This window comes from Gobio gobio (assembly GCF_949357685.1).
Source record: "Gobio gobio genome assembly, chromosome: 9".
NCBI classification, from domain to species: domain Eukaryota; kingdom Metazoa; phylum Chordata; class Actinopteri; order Cypriniformes; family Gobionidae; genus Gobio; species Gobio gobio.
Window position 1 is genome coordinate 27,367,182 of NC_137115.1, and position 25,976 is coordinate 27,393,157.

Sequence of the window (25,976 nt, forward strand, 5' to 3'; positions counted from 1 at the left end):
TCCGGTCTATGCCCTGTGAATCTGTTGCCATGGCAGCGGGGCTGATTGCCTGAGTGACAGCAGGTGTGGGGCAATTATAGAGAACGCTGTGAGAGGGACACCTATTGAGATGAGGCTTTAAAAACAGAGAGAAAACAGACTGTTGTGTGGATCTCCTCCCGTATGATGCTGTGTTTGTCAGCGGGTTGCTCTTTTTATTGAGGCTGGGCTGTGGAGTGGGGAAGATTGGAGTTGTGGAAGAGGAAAGGAAGGAGTGAAGTATTTGGCAGCGAAGACTTGAGGAATATCGTCCGTAGTGAGAAAGACGCAAGTGATGAGTATTTGATCCGTTGTTTATATGCACTAACACTGAAGTGGTGTGGAGAGTTTGGAAAACGTTTGGCACGAGTGAACTATTACACCGAGTGAATTAATGATCTGTCTCCAACTTCTGTCCTCTCCTTGCCGAATGTGGTGATCGCTGCATCATTCTTCTGCTTTCCCGGAGCAAAGTCAAGCCCTGATCGAGGACGAGATCCGATCTGGTGGGAGAAAAGACCGGTGGGTGAGTGCTGGCCCGAATGCACGGTGTGCGAGTGGAATTGCAGTGCCTGAAGTGAAGATTTACACGGTTTGTGCTGTGAAGTGAAATTTGTGTGTGGAGAAGTAATAGAAGTCTGCCGTGCACTCCTCTCCTACAGTCTTCCACCCGCTGTCTCTAACGAAGGGTCTTGATAAAGCAACTGCCCAACTTCCGGCTTGAAAAGACCCGGCCCCGCTAGTGCTGAGTGCTTCATATATCATGTACTGTTGAAACTGTGCTGTGTCTGTTCTAGTGCTCAGCCGAAGTGAGCGTCCCGCTCAAAGTGCCCTCCCCGCCTGGTGGTCTCCACACGCCCCTATTGGAAGTCTTGACCCTGTTCAGAAGAAGAAAAGGTATATCAGTTGCAAGCTTCATGTACTGTTGAACCGTTGAAACTGTGCTGTGTCTATCCCAGTGTTCAGCCGACGCGAGCGCCCCGCTCTAAGTGTCCTCCCCGCCTGGTGGTCTCCACACGCCCTATTGGAAGCCTTTACCCTGTTCAGAAGAAGAAAAGGTATATCAGTTGCAAGCTTCGTGTACTGTTGAACCGTTGAAACTGTGCTGTGCCTATCCCAGTGTTCAGCCGACGTGAGCGCCCCGCTCTAAGTGTCCTCCCCGCCTGGTGGTCTCCACACGCCCTTATTGGAAGCCTTGATCCTGTTCAAAGGAGGGAAGGTATATCAGTTGCAAAGCTTCACACACTGTTGAACCGTTGAGACCTTGCTATACTGTTCCAGTGCTCAGCGGAAGTGGAGTGTTCCGTCCAAAGTGTCCTCCCCGCCTGGTGGTCGAGTGTTCCGTCCAAAGTGTCCTTCCCGCCTGGTGGTCTCCACACGCCCCTATTGGAAGCCTTGACCCTGTTCGAAAGGAGAGAGGGTATATCAGTTGAAAAGCTTCACACACTGTTGAACCGTTGAGACCTTGCTGTACTGTTCCAGTGCTCAGCTGAAGTGGAGCGTTCCGCCCAAAGTGTCCTCCCCGCCTGGTGGTCTCCACACGCCCCTATTGGAAGTCTTGACCCCGTTTGAAAGGAGAGAAGGTATATCAGTTGAAAAGCTTCTCATATTGTTGAACCGTCGAAACTGTGCTGTGTCTGTCCCAGTGTTCAGCTGACGTGAGCACCCCGCTCAAAGTGTCCCCCCCGCCTGGTGGTCTCCACACGCCCTTATTGGAAGCCTTGATCCTGTTCAAAGGAGGGAAGGTATATCAGTTGCAAAGCTTCACACACTGTTGAACCGTTGAGACCTTGCTGTACTGTTCCAGTGCTCAGCTGAAGTGGAGTGCTCCGCCCAAAGTGTCCTCCCCGCCTGGTGGTCGAGTGTTCCGCCCAAAGTGTCCTTCCCGCCTGGTGGTCTCCACACGCCCCTATTGGAAGCCTTTACCCTGTTCAAAAGGAGAGAAGGTATATCAGTTGAAAAGCTTCACATACTGTTGAACCGTTGAGACCTTGCTGTACTGTTCCAGTGCTCAGCTGAAGTGGAGCGTTCTGCCCAAAGTGTCCTCCCCGCCTGGTGGTCTCCACACGCCCCTATTGGAAGTCTTGACCCCGTTTGAAAGGAGAGAAGGTATATCAGTTGAAAAGTTTCACATATTGTTGAACCGTCGAAACTGTGCTGTGTCTGTCCCAGTGTTCAGCTGACGTGAGTGCCCCGCTCAAAGTGTCCCCCCCCGCCTGGTGGTCCCCACACGCCCTATTTGGAAGCCTTTACCCTGCTCAGAAGAAGAAGAGAGTGGCTCGCTTGCCCCCACCTCTGAGTACCTCCCTCCGGAGTAACCCCAGTGACTCGCTTCGCCCTCGCATCGGCATACTTACCTGGTTCCAGTCTGAATGGGGTTCGTCTGACCACGGCCTCCCCTCTTGAGTCCCGTAGAGGAATACTTACCCTGTGACCTACCTGGACGGCGCGGGGATTCCCCCCGATTCCCCTCCGACGAGCCTCCGGTCCGCCACGAACGTCCCTCCCCTCCCGTCCCGGGAGGTCGGTAGACTCTTGAACTGTCCTGGTGGCAAGAAGAAGATTTTAATTAGGACTTATCCAATTCATCGACCTTTTAACATTAATAAATAAACTGTATTTTATTCCCTTGTCTGTCTGGTCCTTGACACGTTCCTCGGGGTGGTTCCCGGGTTTCCAGGGGTGGGTGCAGTCTGGTTTGGCCCGCCCCGACCTGTGACACTTTCTATTGCGCAGCGATAGAAGTTCACCAGGATAGCCGAGGAGAGCTGATTCTTCCTCAGTGTCCTCAGGAAGAAGAGGCGCTGGTGAGCCTTCTAAATCTAATTATGGCACTTATTCAGTGATATTTAAGTTTATTAACCAGAATAAGCCAATAATTAAGCCTAACTACCATTAATACAGTACTAATAAAGGCAATTTGACCCCCTATTCTAAAGTGAAAGTTTAATCCTCATTAATTATGGCACTTATTCAGTGATATTTAAGTTTATTAACCAGAATAAGCCAATAATTAAGCCTAACTACCATTAATACAGTACTAATAAAGGCAATTTGACCCCCTATTCTAAACACTGCATGAAAAGTGGGATTTTCGTCAGTATGTGGCACTGTAGATTGCCGTGGAACTTCAGGTTTACGACTGTGCACGGCAATTTGCAGGCAACACCGAAAACTGCCGTAAATTGTTGGAAATTGACGTGGGCCTTGCTTGGCAGTTGTCCCCCCATGACCCCCCCTCCCCTTAATTCTAGGGGAGGCTTTATCATGTAAATGAACATGCTGTGAGCTACACATATGCAAATCAGAGTAGCAGCAGGGGGAGTTTTATCTAGGTTCTGAATTTTTTTAACTAAAACAAGTTTAAAGTTTAAGTTAAAATGTTAACTTAAATTTAAGTTAAATGTACTCGTTTTAGTTCACATTACTAAATTTTTAGGGCAACCAGTTTGCTCCAATTTTTTAAGTAGATTCAACTTGTCCGGGCTCACAGTGTAGATTAATTACTCTGTATGTCATTAGCAATAACCAATGTTATGTAAAAAAAAAAAAAAAAATACAGGACAGCAGTTCATGTCTTCAACCTTTATAAGAGATAAGTTAAGAGAGGTTATTTGATGCAACAAGACAATGAACCAAAGCACACAAATAAATCAAGTAAAGCATACAGTTTACATACCAAAATTAATTTTTCCACCCTGCACTGTGAATAATTTTTTAAATGGCTATTAATCATAAATGTGAAAAGTACAAGTTTGTGTGTTTATAGTTAAGTCAGATTGTGTTTTTCTGTAATTGTCTTTTAAATTGAGCTCACACCACATTTTATGAATTATCAATGCAGATTTTCAAGAGGTGGTTTCCTGGACAGGGTTTAAATTATGCCAAGAGTAGGCCTAATCTAGTAAATCGCGAGTTAAAAAATTGTTGCCTGGAACAAAGATTAAGCACAGATTACTAATGCTGCCTTCACATGCTATCGGAATTATCGTAAATACGAGTTTCCTAGGTAAAAATTGCACATGAACACCCTCTGATGTCGTGTTTACCACTGGGAAGTTCGGAAATAATTTTGATACCCCAATTCCCGAGATGGGCGTGTCATAAGCTTTAAACATGGTGGCGGGGAGAACTAGACTGCTGTGGCAGGTGTGGTTTTATTGTTTTTTTTCCAAAACAGCTTGGTCGTCTTGTCTTGACATTAACGTAGTACATATTTACATGTAAGAGTAATCATATGAAGTGTATTGTATGTTTGGTACACAGCGAAAATAGCCTGCATTTGACTGAAATTACAGAATCAGCAGAAAGCGGACTATGTGGAATGTTTATGGTTGTCGGTGCATGGGAGACTACAAATGATGATGGTTTTAATAAGATTTTCCCAATAAGGCAAGAATAACCTGGTGTCCACCATGATTCCTGTTCACTCCGACAACAAAGCACTTGAATGCAACAAGCTCGTAATCACGACTTCTAAAGTGGGAATTAGGAAATTTCTGATAGCACGTGAAGGCAGCATAACACCTGGACTATGAGTCCTGAACTAAAATAAACTGGATTCATTTACAGTTTTATCTAATTGCTTACACACAATTTCTGAAAATATGGCTCCATTTCTTGTAACTCTACACACAAAACACACAACATGCAAAACATCAGACATCGCTTGCAAAAGCAACACTTTGTGCAAAACTATTTTAACTCTTCCAAAAATGTTGTTTTTGCATATATCTAACTACACACAAATATGCACAACTGAGGAATTTTCAGTTGAACTGAATCAACACTGAAGTCACTTGAGCTGAATATTGACACTATTTTGGCTTGTTAGAGCCGGTTTACAGCAGAATTTGTTTTGAACTTGTTACTGAAGCTGCTATGAAACAATATATTTTGTTGTATGCATATTCTTTCTTTCTCAAACCTTAGTTTTGATTTCTAAGTGATCAATTTATGTATAAGTGTTTTCACACATGATCATTGGCTGTATGGGTCCTCAGTAAATTAATGTGGCATTTAAATGGCAAAAGTTATTATTGTCTCTATAACTTATGGCTTCCTAAAGACACGTTTATGGGTAAATAAAATATTAATAATATAAATAAAATGTATATCAAAACATATTTTAAATATAATGAAGTCATTTTATTATAGCACTCATCAGATGTTCCTGGAAACAAAACAGAGACAGAACAGTATAAACAAACTATACAACAAACTAAACACCAAATTACAAAAACATTATTATGTGAAAGTGAATAAAGTTGTGTGTGTGTGTGTGTGTGTGTGTGTGTGTGTGTGTGTGTGTGTGTGTGTGTGTGTGTGTGTGTGTGTGTGTGTGTGTGTGTGTGTGTGTGTCACACCGTGTTGATATCACAGAGTTTATGCACACCGCTTGCTCATTTGTATGCGCGCATGTCTCGCGAGATATTACTCATAACAATGACCTCGCATGTGATTGGAGGAGCCCGACGAGCTTCTCGCCCTCGTCCAATCACGTGCGAGTTCAAGGCCATGATGCGTACAAGACGTGCTTTAAACAGACATGTTTTGGACTCTTTTTTTTACATTTTCTGTGTTTTTGCTGCTTTGCGTGATCAACATGACAGGACGCCGCCTCGCCTTCAGCTCTCCTTCAACTCCTCTGAATGGACGCGACCAACCCCTTTCAGCCAGTCCGCTGACCGATGAGAAGAAACTGCTGAATACTATGAGTGGCCTGTCTCGTCAGCTTACTCTACTTACGAACAACTTAATGAGAAGTTTGATGTAATAAACTCCAGGTTGCTGTCCATGGAGGATAAGTGGGCTGCTTTTGAGTCGAAAAACAGCTGTGCTGTGGAAGAAAATAACTCCAAGAAGAGAAGACGAGTGCACAATCCCAAGATTGCGGTAAGAATATTTTTATGTATAACGTTAAGCGTAATATTAAATCTACTGTAAGATCTAGGAAAAATCTAATTGTGATTAAACCAGAAAATCTCAATATTAGTGAACAAAAACAATGCTGTCCAAACTTAATTGACATAAGTACCAATGTAGAACATTATATAGAAACTGTGTCTGAACATAACTGTGTAGAACATTATATAGAAACTGTGTCTATTCCTCGTTTAGTGAGGTCAAACATTAAATCTACTGTAAGATCTAGGAAAAATCTAATTGTGATTAAACCAGAAAATCTCAATATTAGTGAACAAAAACAATGCTGTCCAAACTTAATTGACATAAGTACCAATGTAGAACATTATATAGAAACTGTGTCTGAACATAACTGTATAGAACATTATATAGAAACTGTGTCTGAACATAACTGTGTAGAACATTATATAGAAACTGTGTCTGAACATAACTGTGTAGAACATTATATAGAAACTGTGTCTATTCCTCGTTTAGTGAGGTCAAACATTAAATCTACTGTAGGATCTAGGAAAAATCTAATTGTGATTAAACCAGAAAATCTCAATATTAGTGAACAAAAACAATTTCTAAAACTAGGTCTTCTAAACATTAGATCGCTCACACCTAAGGCGGTTATTGTAAATGAAATGGTCACAGATAAGAGTTTCGATGTACTTTGCCTTACTGAAACCTGGCTTAAGCCAAATGATTATTTCGGTCTAAATGAGTCTACTCCGCCAGGATACTGTTATAAGCATGAGCCCCGTCTGATTGGTCGTGGCGGCGGTGTTGCAACAATCTATAGAGATATTCTTAATGTTACTCATAAAACAGGTCACAGGTTTAATTCGTTTGAAGTACTAGTGCTAAATGTTACGCTCTTAAATGTAAGAAAGAAATCCGTATTATCTCTAGCCTTGGCTACTGTGTATAGACCTCCAGGGCCCTATGCTGATTTCTTAAAAGAGTTTGCAGACTTTCTCTCAGATCTATTGGTCAACGTCGATAAAGCATTAATTGTTGGAGATTTTAACATACACGTAGATAACACAAATGATGCGTTAGGGGCTGCGTTTACAGATCTATTAAACTCCTTTGGGGTTAAGCAAAACGTCACTGGTCCCACTCATCGTCTTAATCACACACTAGATTTAATTATATCACATGGAACCAACCCAACCGACATAGATATTATACCGCAAAGTGATGATGTCACTGACCATTACATGGTAACTTGCATACTGCGTACTGCTGAAATCTGTCATGTTGCGCCACGTTATCGACCAGGCAGAACAATCCTTCCAACCACTATAGATAGATTCTCAAATAGCTTACCTGATCTGGCTCAGCTGCTCAGTGAACCCAAACAAACAGATGAACTAGAGGAAATGGCTAGCAGTATGAGCACGATTTTATCTAGCACATTAGAAATTGTTGCACCAATTAGATTAAAAAAGGTTGGAGAGAAAACTAAAGCACCATGGTACAACAGTGCTACACATGTTATCAAGAGAGAAACTCGTAACTTTGAGCGTAAATGGAAACAAACTAATTTAGAGTTCTTTAGAATCGCGTGGAAAGATAGTATGTCACGTTATAAAAAGGCCCTAAAAGCAGCCAGGGCTGAGCATCTCCGCAAAATAATAGAAAATAATCAAAATAACCCAAGGTTTTTATTTAACATCGTGGCTAGACTAACAAATAAACAAGCATCGCCTGAACAAAATATTCCGTCACAGTTTAGTAGCAATGTTTTTATGAACTTCTTCACTGAAAAAATAGAAAGCATCAGAAACAAAATTGTAAATGTACAATCTTTAATGATGTCTTATGATTCAACCGCAACTATCGCCCGTCAAGAACTACTACACCGCTTTACAACTATAGGACAGGAAGAGCTAAATAAACTTATCATTGCATCTAAACCAACAACATGTTTATTAGATCCAATACCCACTAAACTACTGAAAGAATTGTTACCTGTAGTGGAAGAGCCTCTTCTCAATATTATTAACTCGTCTTTATCTTTAGGTCATGTTCCAAGAATATTCAAGTTGGCAGTCATAAAACCTCTCATTAAGAAGCCACAATTAGATCATAATAACCTAGCAAATTACAGACCAATTTCAAATCTTCCATTTATGTCTAAAATACTAGAAAAAGTTGTGTCCGCTCAATTGTGCGCTTTCTTGCAAGAAAATGATATCTATGAAAAATTTCAATCAGGATTCAGGCCGCATCATAGCACAGAAACCGCACTCATTAAAATCACAAATGATTTACTTCTAGCTTCTGACCAAGGCTGTATCTCAATACTAGTTCTACTCGATCTTAGTGCTGCGTTCGATACTATAGATCATAAACTACTCTTAGATCGACTTCAAAATTACACTGGTGTTCAGGGACAGGCATTAAACTGGTTTAGATCGTACTTATCAGACCACTACCATTTTGTCTGTCTAAATGGGGAAAAATCAAAGATAACGTCAGTAGACTATGGGGTGCCGCAAGGATCCGTGTTAGGCCCTCTGCTATTCTCAATATATATGCTGCCACTTGGTAATATTATAAGAAAACATGGAATTAATTTCCACTGTTATGCTGATGACACTCAATTATATATTTCATCACGACCGGATGAAAACGCTAAATTATCTAAACTGACAGCGTGTGTTGAAGATATTAAATACTGGATGACGTGTAATTTTCTGCTATTAAATTCAGATAAAACGGAGGTGTTACTTATTGGTCCAAAAAACTGCCCACAAAACCTCTCGCAATACAATTTTACCTTGGAAGGATGTCCTGTCACTTTATCCACTACAGTAAAAGACCTGGGTGTTATATTAGACCGCAACCTGACATTCGAAAATCATATTTCATATGTTACAAGAACGGCATTTTTCCATCTTAGAAACATTGCTAAGCTACGTAACATGCTATCTATTTCTGATGCAGAAAAGTTAGTTCATGCATTCATGACCTCGAGACTAGATTACTGTAATGCTTTATTAGCTGGTTGTCCTGCATCATCAATAAACAAGCTACAGTTAGTCCAAAACGCAGCTGCTAGAGTTCTTACTAGATCAAGAAAATATGATCATATAACACATTTTATCATCTCTACACTGGTTACCTGTGAAGTTCCGTATCAATTACAAACTATTGCTACTAACCTATAAAGCCCTAAATGGTTTAGCTCCAGTGTATCTAACGGATCTTCTATCGCCCTACAATCCATCGCGCTCTTTAAGATCACTAAACTCTAGGCTTCTGGTCATTCCTAGGATATCTAAGTCTACTAAAGGAGGGAGGGCATTTTCACATTTAGCTCCTAAACTCTGGAATAGTCTTCCTGATATTGTTCGAGGTTCAGACTCGCTGTCCCAGTTTAAAACTAGATTAAAGACGCATCTCTTTAGCCAAGCATTCACATTATAATTATCTTTTTATACTACAGTTAAATCGGATCAAAAGCATTAATATAATATTCTGAACAGCAGCTACGCTAATCATTTCCCATCATTTCCCATTTTCTGTTGTTATCTCGGGACACTAGTCATCAGCTCCAGTTTGTATCAGCCTCTCATGGAGACTTCAGATGCCCCGACACCTGTGATGAGACGACTCGACGCCTGTGAAGAGACGACTCAACGCCAGCGTTGTTATGGCCTAAATTAATACACGATTGATTAACTTTTTCGAACATTATTCTTTAACATTGTCTTTTTAACATTTTTACTGTACATCTATGAAATGCACTTTCTGTAAAGCTGCTTTGAAACAATGTGTATTGTGAAAAGCGCTATACAAATAAATTTGAATTGAATTGAATTGAATTGAATATTATTTTTAAAGTACCCCACGCTAAAAGTAACGCTAAGCGTCTTTTGTCTTGTATTTTTCAGGAGGCTGTCCGGCGTCTTCACAACTCTGAGGCAAACTTTAGGCGCTATGAACCAGAGCATGGTATGTAACGTTACGATTTAAAGAATATGCTTTTATTCAGCTGTATAAGGAAATGGATGCGTTAATAGATCCGAGCTTATAATCCGAGCTTGGTGGTGGTTGAGGAGATTCCCCCTTCTATATGTAAAGCGCTTTGAGTGCCTAGAAAAGCGCTATATAAATGTAACAAATTAATTAATTAAAAAATAACTGCACATTTTGTTTACACAGATTATCCTCGCCTCATAACGAAGCCGTGAGCTCTTATCTGCTTGGAGCGATTTCCGCGAGTCCAGATTTAACCGCTGAACATGAGGACATTGTGTGTAAGTATGACTAATGTTTTTCTCATTCCTTGTTTAATTTTACCGTGACTGTTTTTATTAATACCAGTCTCATGTAATTGTTTTCCAGCTGCCTGTAAGACGTATTATGAATCGATACGCCGGAGCTTCAGATACAAACAACCTCAAATTACATAGCAGGCGGAAACTGCGAAGTTTAGCTCGGAGTCGATCAAGAAGAAAAAGGGTAAGATTTATTATATTAGAACCGTTTTTTGTCAATGTGAGTATTTTTCAGGTTGCTTATTGTCTTTATGGATTGTATTACAGTTGCTGGAAGCAAGACGAAGTGTGCTGGCTCCGGATGAGGTGGACATTTGGAAGTCCGCGACCATTGATCTCATGTCTGACGAGGAAGACGGCGTTGTTGACGGTGTGTCTGGATGGATTGTGCGGCCACCGCCCTCTCGCAGCCCGGAGCTCACCGAACTTTGTAACACTTTGCAATCCAGATTAGAGGCCACACCGAAGTACAGGGCGACTCACCATATACGCCTGTGTTCCCCTAATGTGTTGGGCGCTTCTTTTTGACGTTTTTGGAGGACAACATAAAATACTGCTGCACTGTACTATTTGTGTTTGACAATAAAGCTCTTTCTTTGAATGAACAGCTGTGTGTGTTTATATATTAAGCTCTTTCATTGAATAAGCGGCACGGTCCGTATAATTGTCCCATATATTCTTTGATGGTATGAATAGTGTACTTCATAGCACTAATATAAAACATAAATTATTACAACATAAATTAAATATTTATTTTATATTATTATTATTATTATTGGGGTTTACATTTATAATGAGCCAGGGGGGCCAATCATGATTGGTTTGCAGTGACGTAGGCTCTCCACCTACGTCATGGTTCGTTTACGACAATTTGTGGCACAGACGAACGCGACGTTCGTTGCCTCTAAATTGTCGAAAACTGCCGAAAATTAGGGAGATTTCCGGGAGTATACAGGCGTTTATGGGGTCGAAAATCCCACTTTTCATGCAGTGAAAGTGAAAGTTTAATCCTCATTAATTATGGCACTTATTCAGTGATATTTAAGTTTATTAACCAGAATAAGCCAATAATTAAGCCTAACTACCATTAATACAGTACTAATAAAGGCAATTTGACCCCCTATTCTAAAGTGAAAGTTGTATCCTCATTAATTATGACACTTATTCAGTGATATTTAAGTTTATTGACCAGAATAAGCCAATAATTAAGCCTAACTACCATTAATACAGTACTAATAAAGGCAATTTGACCCCCTATTCTAAAGTGAAAGTTTAATCCTCATTAATTATGGCACTTATTCAGTGATATTTAAGTTTATTGACCAGAATAAGCAGCTTTTACGGACACAAAACATACTTTTGTTGTATATTTGTATAAATGGTTTAAGGTAAGGTTAACATTGAAACAAACGTATTATATATTACAGAAAAAAACCGAAAAGTATATTTTATTAAATTTTAGTAACAATATAGCATTACAATTATATGTTGAGCCACTAATCTCACTCAAACCTCTAAACCTACATATAAACATTTCTTAAAAGTATGTAACGTTAGGGTGAACTTATGAAGAAAAAACATAACAAAAGTGTAATCACAATAATGACTTTAATCATTCAAACCTAAAGTCAGTGCTACCCAAGTTTCACCAGCATGTTTCCTGCCACACCAGAGGAAACAAAACCTTAGACCATGTTTACACAAACATGGCTGGCGCTTACGTTGCGACACCCCTCCCCCACCTGGGACAGTCAGACCACCTCTCTTTGTTTCTATCACCCAAATATTCACCCCTCATCAACCGTGTGAAGCCATCAGTGAAGACCATCAAGGTGTGGCCTGCGGGGGCAGACTCCACACTCCAGGAAAGGTTTCTAAACACAGACTGGAGTATGTTTGCTTCTCAAGCCACCAGTGGCGCTCACACAGACATTGACTCATTCACTTCCTCTGTATTGGATCATATCAATACCACCATCGACAGTGTTACAACCCAGAAACAGATCACCACATACCCTAATCAGAAGCCTTGGATGAACAGGGAAGTTCGACTCCTGCTGAAGTCACGCAATACTGCCTTCAGATCAGGTGATGCACAAGCCTACAGTACATCCAGAGCTAACCTGAAGAGGGGCATCAAAAAGGCCAAGCACTGCTACAAGCTAAATAGAGGGTCACTTTTCCAACTCTGACCCTCGACGCATGTGGCAGGGCATCCAGGCCATCAGTGACTACAAACCCACCCACTCCACCCCCGCAGCCACTGATGTCAACTTCCTGAACGAGCTAAATTACTTTTATGCTCGTTTTGAAAGAGACAACAGAGAAACTGCCACCAAGCTCAAACCCTCAGCTGACCACCCACCAATCACACTCTCCTCCACAGATGTCTGCAAGGCACTGAGCCGGATCAGCGCACACAAGGCTGCTGGACCAGACAACATCCCTGGTCGTGTTCTCAGGGCATGTGCGGAGCAGCTCGCTGGGGTTTTTACAGACATTTTCAACCTGTCTCTTGCCCAAGCAGCTGTACCGACATGCTTCAAACGCACTTCCATTGTACCAGTGCCGAAACACTCTAGCCCGAGGTGCCCTAATGACTACCGCCCTGTAGCACTCACACCCATCGTTATGAAGTGCTTTGAGCGGCTGGTCCTGGAACACCTAAAAGACTCTCTACCATCCACATTGGACTCACACCAGTTTGCCTACCGCAGCAATAGGAGCACAGAGGATGCCGTTTCCATGGCACTGCACTCTGTGCTCATCCATCTGGACCATAAGAACACGTATGCACGCATGCTGTTTGTTGACTTCAGCTCAGCATTCAACACTGTCATCCCATCCAAGTTAATAGCCAAACTTGGAGACCTGGGCATCAACACTTCAATGTGTAACTGGATTTTGGACTTCCTAACTGACAGACCCCAGAATGTTCGTTCAGGATTCACCTGCTCCACATCCATCACACTCAACACTGGTGTACCACAGGGCTGTGTGCTAAGTCCGTTTCTCTACTCCCTCTTCACCGCCGACTGCAAGCCTGTGTATGGATCTAATTCCATCGTCAAGTTTGCGGACGACACTACGGTGATTGGGCTCATCAGCAACAACGATGAGACTGCCTACAGGGAAGAGATCCAGCATCTGGCCACATGGTGCACCGAAAATAACCTGCTCCTCAACACCACCAAAACGAAGGAGCTCATCGTGGACTTCAGGAAAGAGTCAAGAGGCACACACGACACCATCCACATCAATGGAATGGCTGTTGAGCGTGTCTCCAGTTTCAAGTTCCTGGGGACCCACATCTCGGCGGACATGTCGTGGACGACCAACACCTCCAGCCTGGTCAAGAAGGCTCACCAGCGCCTCTTCTTCCTGAGGACACTGAGGAAGAATCAGCTCTCCTCGGCTATCCTGGTGAACTTCTATCACTGCGCAATAGAAAGCATCCTGACCAACTGTGTGGCAGTATGGTATGGGAGCTGCTCTGTTGCGGAGCGCAAGGCACTGCAGCGGGTGGTGAAAACTGCCCAGCGCATCACAGGGACTCCACTGCCTGCCATCGAACACATCCAGAGGAAACGCTGTCTGCATCGAGCTCGCAGCATCCTCAAGGACTCCTCTCACCCAGCCCACAGACTGTTTTCTCTCCTGCCCTCCGGCAGGCGTTTCAGGATCCACCGGACCAGGACCAGCAGACTAAAGAACAGTTTTTTCCCCAGAGCTGTCTCTTTACTGAACTCTAACCCCCGTTGATCCACTTCCCTCATAAACTGATAACTCTCCTACCTCACATCTTCCTTCACTTTGTTATTTGCACTACCGACTGTTTATCACAGTAACAACTGTTTACATATGCATCTTGCACTGCCATATCTTAACTGGATTATGCTCATTTGCACTGCCGACTGTATTTATAGTACCAATGTTTACATTTGCATTTTGCACCGTACTTCTAACTGTAATATGCAACCACTTTCCACTGCACTTTACACTTTTTTTTTTTTTCCGGATAGCTCTGTCCATAATTTATTGCACTACCCTTATCCACTGCTATTCCTCATATTAGCCTAACATATTATTGTATACCTCTATCTGTAAAATTCTGTTTATAGTAATAGCCATCTGTATATTGTATTCATAGTACATATTCACCTGTAAGTTCTGTTTATAGTAATAGCCATCTGTATATTTATTCACTGTACATATTCACCTGTAAATTTAGTTCTGTTTATAGTAATAACGTCTCTCTATTTATACATATTTATACATATTCAGTACATATCCATGTCCTGCACTTACGCACTTCTGGTTAGACCTAAACTGCATTTCGTTGCCTTATACTTGTACTTGTGTAATGACAATAAAGTTGAATCTAATCTAATCTAATCTAATAATTTCTTTATTGTGAAAATGTCAAAAGCGGTACCAATAGTAGTCCAAATGATGATGTGTTGCAGTCGGAGTCCTCTCTGGCGATATAGATAATTTAAGTTATTTAATTTAAGCTTCACTCCACTATTTGAAGGCGCGCGCGTTTCTCATTCAAACACTAAAACACGGCATGTCGTAATCTGTGACGAAGCAGGCGAGAGCCAATGAGCGTTTGATATCACTGCCGTAAAGCGAGTTTTTTGAATTCATAACGTGCGCGGGCTTTGTTTACGGTCGCTGTTGAACATGAAGATGAAGATCGCTGGATAAAGATCATCATATGGATTCTAAAGATGTGGATTACAGCGAACAAATTAAATTGGTGTATTTTGTGAATTTATGTTGCGTTTTGGTGTACTTTCTAGTCATTGTGTCCACGGTATACAATAAGTATTACATGATAAATAATGGTTAAATGATTACAGAAATGTTATTCATTTTAGAGTTTTAAAGTGAAGTTTTGTTTAACGTAATCCTTTGAACCGAGTTTGCAGCAGAAGTCACAAACAGCGAAATGTTTAGTGATAACTCAATAAGTGCCATAATTATTGAGGATACAACTTTCACTTTAGAATAGGGGGTCAAATTGCCTTTATTAGTACTGTATTAATGGTAGTTAGGCTTAATTATTAGCTTATTCTGGTTAATAAACTTAAATATCACTGAATAAGTGCCATAATTAATGAGGATTAAACTTTCATTTTAGAATAGGGGGTCAAATTGCCTTTATTAGTACTGCATTAATGGTAGTTAGGCTTAATTATTGGCTTATCCTGGTTAATAAACTTAAATATCACTGAATAAGTGCCATAATTAATGAGGATTAAACTTTCACTTTAGAATAGGGGGTCAAATTGCCTTTATTAGTACTGTATTAATGGTAGTTAGGCTTAATTATTGGCTTATTCTGGTTAATAAACTTAAATATCACTGAATAAGTGCCATAATTAATTAGGATTAAACTTTCACTTTAGAATAGGGGGTCAAATTGCCTTTATTAGTACTGTATTAATGGTAGTTAGGCTTAATTATTGGCTTATTCTGGTTAATAAACTTAAATATCACTGAATAAGTGCCATAATTAATGAGGATTAAACTTTCACTTTAGAATAGGGGGTCAAATTGCCTTTATTAGTACTGTATTAATGATAGTTAGGCTTAATTATTGGCTTATTCTGGTTAATAAACTTAAATATCATTCAATAAGTGCCATAATTAATGAGAAAAAAACTTTCACTTCAGAATAGGGGCTCAAACTGTCTTTATTACACTATTTTAGCAATTTATAACGGCAAAATCAGCAGTAATTAAACATAATTACTAGCTTATTGTTCAGTTAACTTAACAGAAAATACAGACATATAATTACACAGCTACAGAAAAATAATATATGGCTTATTAAGTTGTAAATAATGTCTAATATGCCCTTACTGTAATGTTAAGTTAATCATTAATAACTATTGTGTCCATGCTTAACTAATGCATAATTGTGAACAAGCAAATCATTAATTACTAGTTTAACTAATGCATAATTACGGACCCTTAAAATATAAAGTTAATCATTAATTACTAGTGTGTTCGTGCTTAACTAATGCTTAGTTGTGAACAAGTTAACCCTTAATTAATGCTTAACTAATGCGTTATTCTGGACCCTTAAAATAAAGTGTTACCGTATAGGGTATATAAAATTTAAAAATATATATATGTTATATATTTTCATGTTCATAAACTTCTATAACTTGTTTTAAACTTTACTTTTACGACTTATACAGTGATGGCCGATTTCAAAACACTGCTTCATGAAGTTGTTAATAGTTGAAGAGCTCTGAGATACAACAAAGTGTTTTTTATTTTGTGTCTGTACAGTTGCTTTTGAATAGCTGTCTTATATGGGTCAAATTGACCCACAAACAGCAAGAGTGTATAAAATTTTGATATGCACATTTCACAACGCATTATCATGTTGAAACTTTGCATGCATGTTAATGACCCTAAATGAGAAAAGGTCACACAATTTCAAGAAAAACAATGTAGGTTAGATAGTATTTCAGATAGATTGAAAAAAGAAATTATAGCTCATTTTTACCATTTTTGGCATACAAAAAATATTTCTGTATTGAAAAAATGGGGAAAAGCAATTTGTTTTGCTTCATAGGTTACTAAAAAACTAAAATAACAAAATATAACCAAGAAATGTTATTATTTTGGGTCTCTACAATTGCCTTAGAACATTAAAATATGCGGGTCAAATTGACCCGTGAACATCACGAATGTAACAGTAAATGTGTGTGTATATGTCAAAACACATCAGCGTGTTGAAACTTTGCATGCATGTTCATGACCCTAAATGAGAAAAAGTCACAAAATTTAAAGAAAAAAAAACATAGGTTAACTGATATGTCTGACAACTTAAAATTCAAAACGGGTCAAATTGACCCGCAACATAACACAAGGGTTAAGCTGAGCACTGTAGGGGAAAGTGGGGTTAGTTGTGCCAGTTTTTACTCAAAGTGACTTTAAAGTGAGGCCATGACAGTAATGTCTTCAACTTAAGAATGTACATATATTTCAGGATGTGAAATAACAATAACTTTGGATCTGAAATAAATTGTTTTAGAAATATAGCTTTTGGGAAAAAAAGTGGTATCGTGGCGGTCTCCTGGTGAGGGGTAAGGTGTGCCTTTGGGGAGAATATGTTGGGGTAAATTGTACCAGTGATTTCTGGAGTAAAAAAGAAAATGTTAATGTTATGAACTGTAATGCTATATGAAAGCAAGACAAATTCAATACAAAATTACTAATTTAAGGTTTATTTAAATATGGTCACCCTATTAAACTGTTGGAATAAGTCATATTTTGTAGTTTCCTTTGGGGAGAATATGTTGGGGTAAATTGTGCCAGTGATTTCTGAAGTAAAAAAGAAAATTGTAATGTTATTGTCACAGGGTGTTTTGGTGTTGGTTCATGTTCATTGTTCCTTGTTCATGTTTTAAGTTGATTATGTTCATGTTATGTTTGTCTTGCTTCCTGGTTTTGTCACGTGATTCCCATGCCCTCATGTGATCTTGTTGTGTTCTGTCATTGGTTCATTGTTTAATCACGGTTCACAGGTGTCACTTCTCTTGTCATTAGTCTCAGTGTATTTAAGCCCTCATGTTTGCCGTGTGTCCTGGTCTGTTATTGATGTTGTTACCTGCTGTATAGGTGAGGTTTATGTTTGCCATGTCAAGTCTTTGTTTTGAGTATTGCCAAGTCTTTGTTTTATGTTTTGATATTTTTGATTAAACTGCACTTGGGTCCACCAACTTGCCTCGTCAGTAGAAACCCGTGACAGAATAACAGACCGCCAACAATGGACCCAGCAGTTGCCATGCTTCGCCTCTGTCAAGGCCAGCGTCCTATAGAGGACTACGTACAGGAGTTTTGCGGACTGTGCTACCTGGTAGATTTTAATGATGTGGCCCTCAAGGACATTTTTAGATTTGGGCTTAACGAATCGCTCCGCGCACAGATGCCAGGGGGGAAGATCCATTTTACCCTGGCCCAATATATAGACCAGGCCCTTTTGTTGGGCGGCTCGGCCTTTACTGTGGGAACGGTGGATGTGGAGCTCCACTGTCCCACAGAACCCTCCACACCAGCGAGTCCAGCTCACGTCCATGCTCCAGCCCACGCCCAGGCTCCAGCCCACGAGCCCGCTGTCCTGCCCAAGAAAATTTTGGGGGGGGGGCAAGGGGTACATGGAGGCCACGAAGGCCACGCCTCTGTGGCCCCCTGAACCGCCGTTACCGCCATGGCCTGTTGAACCGCCGTTACCGCCATGGCCTGTTGAACTGCCGTTGCCGCCATGGCCATCCACGGCTCCAGAGGGTCCAGGTCCTCCCACGCCTCAGGGTCCAGGTCCTCCCACGCCTCAGGGTCCAGGTCCTCCCATGCCTGAGGGTCCAGGTCCGCCCACGCCTGAGGGTCCAGGTCCGCCCACGCCTGAGGGAAAAAAAAGACCAAGGACACCATAATCGGCCACTCAGATCAGAAGTTATGATTTATTGAATTATGTACATGAAACCTGACAGGAGCACATGCTATTTTTGCACAAAAGTCACGTTTATGCTTGCAACTTCATGAAACTTTCTCCGATCGTTAAACATGGCACAACATTATTTACAGAAGATTCCAACGATTAAAAAGAGACCAAGGACATCATAATCCGTCACTCGGATCAGAAAATATGACTCATGGAATTATTACACATCGCGTTTATCATTGTAACTTCGTGAAACGTTCTCTGATCGTTGAAAATGGCACATCCTTATTTACAGCAGATTCTCGCGATTAAAAAAAGACCAAGAACACCACAATCCGTCACTCGAATCAGAAAATATCACTCATTGAATTATTACACATTATAGCCTGACAGGAGCACATACGCTAATAAACAGTAGCTTTAAAGGTCCTGTTCTTCGTGATACCCTTTTTCAAACTTTAGTTAGTGTGTAATGTTGCTGTTAGAGCATAAATAATACCTGTAAAATTATAAAGCTCAAAGTTCAATGCCAAGCGAGATATTTTATTTAACAGAAGTTCCCTTTCAAAGCCTACAGCGAACGGCCGGTTTGAACTACATCCTGGTACATCCTGCTTTAATTACGTCAGTAGAGCAGTTTGTCGACTAACCTCCGCCCACAAGAAAACGCGAAAAATGGGGCGTGGTCTTGTTGCTCCCTCGTGGAGAAGAGGAAGTGTTGCGTTCGGTTCGGTTCGGTTCGGTTCGGTTGCGTTTGTCGCCATGTCGTTCAGACGCTGTTATTTTCATCCCGGAGTCAAATCACCTTTGTTTGGCCTTCAGGGGCTGTAGTTTGAGCGCGTTCATCTCCCCGTTATGGTAAGAGGCGTGACCTTTCCGGTAACGTGCGCTCTGCGTGCCCTAAGCTGCTGTCGATTTCACAACACGGGAACCGCTGGCACAATCAGAACTCGTTACGTATTTCTGAAGGAGGGACTTCATAGAACGAGGAAATTCTCAGGCCGTTTTGAGGACAGTGAAAACAGTGGTATACAGATAAGTAAATTGTGTGAAAAATACTGTGTTTTTTTACACATGAAACATGAACACATGTCATATTGCACACTGTAAACACAATCAAAGCTTCAAAAAACACGAAAAACGGGACCTTTAAAGTCGCGTTTACGCTTGTAGCTTCATGAAACTTTCTCCGATCGTTAAACATGGCACAACCTTCTTTGCAAGAGATTCCCACGATTAAAAAGACACCAAGGACACCATAATCCATTGCGTCGATCACAAGATATTCCTCACAGATGATGTCGTGATGGCATTCACTAAATTCCAGGGGTTTCATTACCGCGACGTAAAATGGGTGTGTCTCGATGTGTGGGGGAGACGCCCCCTTTCCAAAAAAGAAAAAAAAAATATGAGGTCACCGATCATGCGCAGAATACTGTTTTTTTGCGCGGGCATTTCCAATCTCAAAATCAAGATCATCTGCGATGGATAATGAAGAAAACCGTCACACCTGCGATGGACAATGAAATACAAAACAGTCATACAGGCATGGGCGTCAGTTTGGTTTGAAATGTGCTGGGGACAGAGACTCATTCAGAAGTGCATTTTCAGAAGTGCTGGGTATAATGATGTATTCATTTTTTTTCTCTCTTTCGCGCAGGTCATGTTTTGAAAGGCGATGTCCTGTAGCTTACTAATGTAAACAAATAAAAATGTATACAAAAATCATGTGATGTTGCCAGACTCGTTTTATGAAGAAGAAAGCCGCAAGTTTTCAAAAAGCATTAGACATATGATATGACCCACTAATCTGCTTCATAAGTACCATGTTGACAATATGACATGGCCATGACGTGGTTTTAATGTACCTAAATAATGATTACCAAATTTCTCTCTCATGTTGCTCCTCATAACCACTGAAAACGGGGAAAAAAAATCTAACCCAAAATCGGGCCTCGCTCTACATTATCCCGCTTATTACATGGCTACCCACCAAATAAATCAATAATTTGACACAAAATATTGATTTAAAAAGGAGTTTATTGATTTAAACACGATTGTATTGCTTCCGCTAAAGAAAATAGTCAGTTCCGTCTCTATGGTTAGAATCCTGCCGCATCCATAGCAACGCTCTGTTTTTCCATGTCAACGGTGTGATATCAAGATAACACGCTGCATTCTACAGTGGAATTCAACCAAGCCATGTAATAATTTGATTTAATTCCCAGTACAATTGACCATATCTACACACAACACAACTTCTGCACAACAAATTTAGCCAAGATTGAAAAAGCAAAAATACGTGTCGCACAGTTGAACGCTGCCTATCACATGATCTGACTGCTCTCAATTCACAACAACATGCATCCATCCAATCTACATCAGGCATTTTGACCAAAACTTGAAAGCATCCAATCCTCATCATCATCACAACTATTCCAGAATTCAGCAATAGATTCAAGCAATAATTAAACAAGATACTGACTACTCCATGATCATCTCCACCAATGCTTGCTGGCTGCACGAATGCAAACCATAACTAGCTAATTAAGTTGGTGGCTAAAGAAGGCTAACATTTAATTGCTAAAGAGTTAAAACAGCTGATCCCTTGTGTGCAAATGCACACGACCTAGCCATAATAATACCAGTAAATCTACATATCGCGTCTTACCTTTGTGTCAATGGTCTGCAGATCCATGCTGTGTACAACAACATCCATTTGTTCTACAGGTTATCACTTTGATGTGTTATAGTCCATGGCACTAGCAACCTGGTATGGTGTTTTATATATACTGTATGAAGGCTAAAATTACTTGCTCGTCTATGATACCTTGGCCAGAAATTCTGGCCAATCCCAGCAAAGACTAGGTAGCCCCGCGCGTTCCCGCTCGTTCACTGTCCATGCCAAACTGTCAGCTCATTTGAAAACATTCTTTAAAAAAGAAGTGCGATAGTCATTTAGAGAGAATAATACCAGCATTATGTCAAAAAGAAGTGGACAGGATATCAGAGCTTTTTTTAAAGCCAAGCAGACATGCACAGTAAGTGCCTGGGTATCTTATTATCGACTAAATGAATAACCCAACCTGTCACTCTTTTTGACAATGTTATTAGCTAGCTAGCTAGTTAGCAGTTACCCGCAGCACACAGTTTGCGTAACCCTCAGGTGCTCTTCATTTGGGTGTACCACTTGTTATCTTCCCGGTCAGAAGTGACCGGGCACCTAAAAATGGTGCCATCTGTTGATAGAAAATTAAATAAAAGTTATTTCATGTGTTTACCACTAGATGCCTGTATAGCGCTCTATGGAAATTTTTGTGAAATCTCTAACGTTAGTTGTTTTTGAACCAAATTACTCACTTTTAAGATGTGGAATTGACTGTATTTAGATAAATTCTCAAATAATACTTTTTTGCCAAGGTTTATAATTTTTTTTTTTAAATACATTTGATGTGAAGTGTACACATTTTTGGATTATTACTACAGTCAAACCTGAATACAGAGAACACATTTTGTTACAGGTAAGATTACAATTCAATAAAATAAACAAAAAAATAAACAGTAATGCTTTATCACAGCTTATTATTATTTATATTATTATTAAACATACATTTTATAATTATATTATAATTATGTTATGTTTTTTACTGTTAATGTTTTAAAAGGTCACCCCTTCATTGCTACGCACTTTTTTTCTGCATTGTGGCCGATTTGTAGAGAATATTTGTGTTTTTGTCAGTTTCCCATTAATTTCCTATGGCCGGTCGGACAGCAAAAGTGTGACAAATTTTTGTACAACCACTTAGCCTGCTCGAATCATGCCTTCAATTTCCAATTATTTATTATGAATTATTACATTTACGGTTTGGAGAAAAGAAGTGAAGATATTACAAGAACTGCTGTAGACTGTTGGGTGTACACCACATAAAACCACAGTAAAAATTAGACAGGCCAAAATCAATGGAGTTATCAATCTTTTTAAATTTGTTTTATTAGGAACAGGAACTAAGTGAAAGGCAGGAACTGGTGGAAGACAGCGAAGAGGTGAGGTAGCACGTTCAAAAACAGAAACAAAGTCCTAAAAAGAGAAATCCAGGCATTATAAAAAAAGTTTTTGTTTAAAGCACAATAAAAATGAGACAGGGCAAAATCAGTCAAATTACCATCCATCTTCACTGTATTGTTTACATTATTAGGGACAAGAACTTACTGAACGTCAGGAACTGGTGCACAATAGAGAGGTGAGGTCAACACACAACAACAACAAAAAAAGACAGGTACAGGTTAATGAACAACAATAATGAAAAACAAGTTACATTACATATGGTTTATATCAGGAACAGGTCCCAGGTCCATCTGAAAGAAAGACAGACAGGCAAGAACAGACAGATGAGCATGACGAGGTGAGGCCTGCATATATCTGGAGAAAAAAGCTATACAATTCAAATAAACAGACAGCAACAATAATCATTACAAGCAACATTACTGTTTGACAAAAATGATTCCACTTACTAAACTACTACATTATTTACACAAATAACTATATACAAAAAATATGCCATTAACTAAACTACTATTCAATTACACCTTCATTCAAATCCAATGAACTAATTACATTTCAGGAGCAGCCAGCTACTCAAAATGAGGGGATCCACCTCGAACATCCTTTGGACTGCCCGCACCAACCCAGTGCAAGGGATATTGAGCCACTTACCCAAGCAAATCGGACACTAAGGTTCCAGGACAGCTGGTACAAAGCGTTCCCCTGGCTACACTACAGCCATCAAATAAAGGGGGTTTTGTGTATTCATTGCATGAATACCTTTGCGCAGAAAACCTCCCCCTTGGCCAAAAGTGCTGAACCAACCTTCATATCGGCAGGCTTCAGAAACTGGAGAAAGGGTAGGGAAGCTTTCAGTAGGCATGAGATCAGCAAGGCACACATTATAGCTGTCAACACACATACGCATCTACAAAATTCTGTAAGAATGCAATTATGCAGCCCATCAGCAAGTGCTCAAGAGGCAGCCAGGTCTGCTCTCTTACAAACTGTAGGTGCTCTGAGGTATCTCTCCAAACAGGGCTTGGCTCTTAGAGGCCATTTCAATGAAGAGGGAAACTTCCAGACTTATCTCAGGGATAAGGCAGAGGATGACCCCAACCTGGCAAGCTGGCTGCAGAAGCATCACACCTACACCAGCCCTGAAATACAGAACGAAATGTTGAGCATTATGGGAAACACCATAATTAGGGGGGTTGCTGAAGAAATTTCTGCCTTACCTGTACTGCAGTACTCCCTCATAATGGATGGAACCCAGGACATTAGTGGAACGGAGCAGATCTCCATCTGCCTCCGCTATGTCAACAAAGACTTGGAGCCAAGGGAGGAGTTTGTGGGGATGTACGAGGCCTTTTCCACAACTGGCGCACATCTTTGGAAAATTGCCTCCGATGTGCTGCTCCGCCTCAACCTTCCACTCTCAGGTCTTCGTGGCCAAACATATGACGGAGCGGCAAACATGTCGGGGCACATATCTGGGATGCAAGCTTTGGTCCGCAGAGTACAGCCGCTTGCCATTTTTGTCCACTGTGGGCCACATTGTGTGAACCTGGTCTCTCAGGCAGTCTCCTCATCCGCACCAGTTGTGAGTGATGCCCTCACATGGATCCATGACCTGGGTTGTTTGTTTGGCCAGTCTGGGAAGTTCAAGACCATCTTTAAACAGATAGCCATATCTGAAAATGGCTCGTTCACCACCATTAAGCCGTTGTGTGCCACAAGATGGACTGTGCGCACACCAGCCATCAAGTCGGTCCTCACACAGTATGAGGTGGTCCTGGCTGCACTGGAGGAGATTGCTTCAGATAAAGGAAGTGTCTCAGCTCCTCGAGCAAGAGGCCTTCTAGGCCATTTTCACAAAGGCACCACTGTCCTTGGCCTTGTAATGGGGCAGGATATCGTACTGAAGCTGGAAGGCCTCAATAAAAGTTTGCAAGGGAGAGCAGTATCAATTGGTGGGATGTTACAGGCTGTGGATTGCACCAAGAAAGCCTTCATGGCAAAGAGAACAAGCAATTCATTTATGAGTCTTTACTCGAGAGCGGTAGAACTCGCCTCATCTTTTGATCTCGAGCCAATAATGCTGCCACATATTAGGAAACCATCCAACCGATATGGTGGGCCAGCAAACAGTCACATCCCATCTTCTGCAGAGGAGTACTTCCAAGTACAGTTTTTCTGTGCCACCGATACAGCTGTCACTCAGCTGGATGACAGATTTAGCCAGGAGGGCCTTGGCCACCTGGCCAAGTTGGAGGAACACCTTCGGACAGGTGAGTCGAGTGAGGCAGTGGAGCTGTACCCGGAGTTGGATGCCGAGCTGCTGCAAATGCAACTGGCTATGCTGAAAGCAAGCTACCAGTTCCATTCTTGCCAGGAGGTCATTCAGATCCTGAAGACCATGGTGCTTGAAGTGAGGCGACTGTTTCAACAAGTGGAGGCTCTGGTTAGGCTGTTGCTTGTGGTCCCTGTCTCTTCTTGCGAAGCTGAGCGGAGTTTCAGTGCCTTGCGACGTTTGAAAACCTGGCTCCGCTCCACAATGGCACAGTCACGGCTCAACAGCGTATCAGTCTGCCATGTCCACAGGGAGAAACTGCAAAATATTGACAGAAAAGAAATAGCTGTGGCCTTCATTGGAACATCCGAGAGGCGTTCACATCTGTTTGGCAAATTTTAGTAGAGTTTTTTCCAGATCCTGCTGAGATGTCTTTTAACCCTTTCTATATTCTTAAGCTGATAATAGGCTGCCTTTTTAATTGTCTTTTATTCGTTCCTCTTTTGCTCCAAAAATGACCACCTCAGTTTTTCATTTAATTTAAAAAAGTTCTGGTACATCCAGTTGTTAATTTGTTCAATGCATGTACTCAGTAGACAGCTTGTGACTCACACAAGTGCATTTTGTGTTCTGCTAGAGATAATTAAAAAGCAGTACTTAATTTCTATTTTGCAATCATTAAAAAATCTGCTGAATTCACATGCACTTAATTTCTGTGTTTTTTTATTTTATTTTACAATCAATTACACACACACACACACACACACACACACACACACACACACACACACACACACACACACACAGTGTTCTGCTAGAAATAGTAGCCTAATTAAAAAACAGCTCTTAATTTCTCTTTAGCAAACAATTCAAAATCTGCTGAATTCACATCCATACCTGTTCAGATTTGGACACCTCTTTTCAGTCCAGTCCACACACAAAGGCTGGAGCTCAACACTG

At 40.8% G+C, this 25,976-nt stretch overlaps 1 protein-coding gene across 1 annotated transcript; it reads left to right on the forward strand.

The window, feature by feature from the left end:
- Positions 1 to 23,669: 23,669 nt before the first annotated feature.
- LOC307132000 (zinc finger MYM-type protein 1-like) lies at positions 23,670 to 25,418 on the forward strand (the record flags this gene model as incomplete). Its single annotated transcript, XM_079826135.1, has 1 exon — positions 23,670 to 25,418. The coding sequence occupies one exon, from the start codon at positions 23,670 to 23,672 to the stop codon at positions 25,416 to 25,418; it is 1,749 nt and encodes a 582-aa protein (XP_079682261.1).
- Between the last annotated feature and the right edge of the window lie 558 nt (positions 25,419 to 25,976).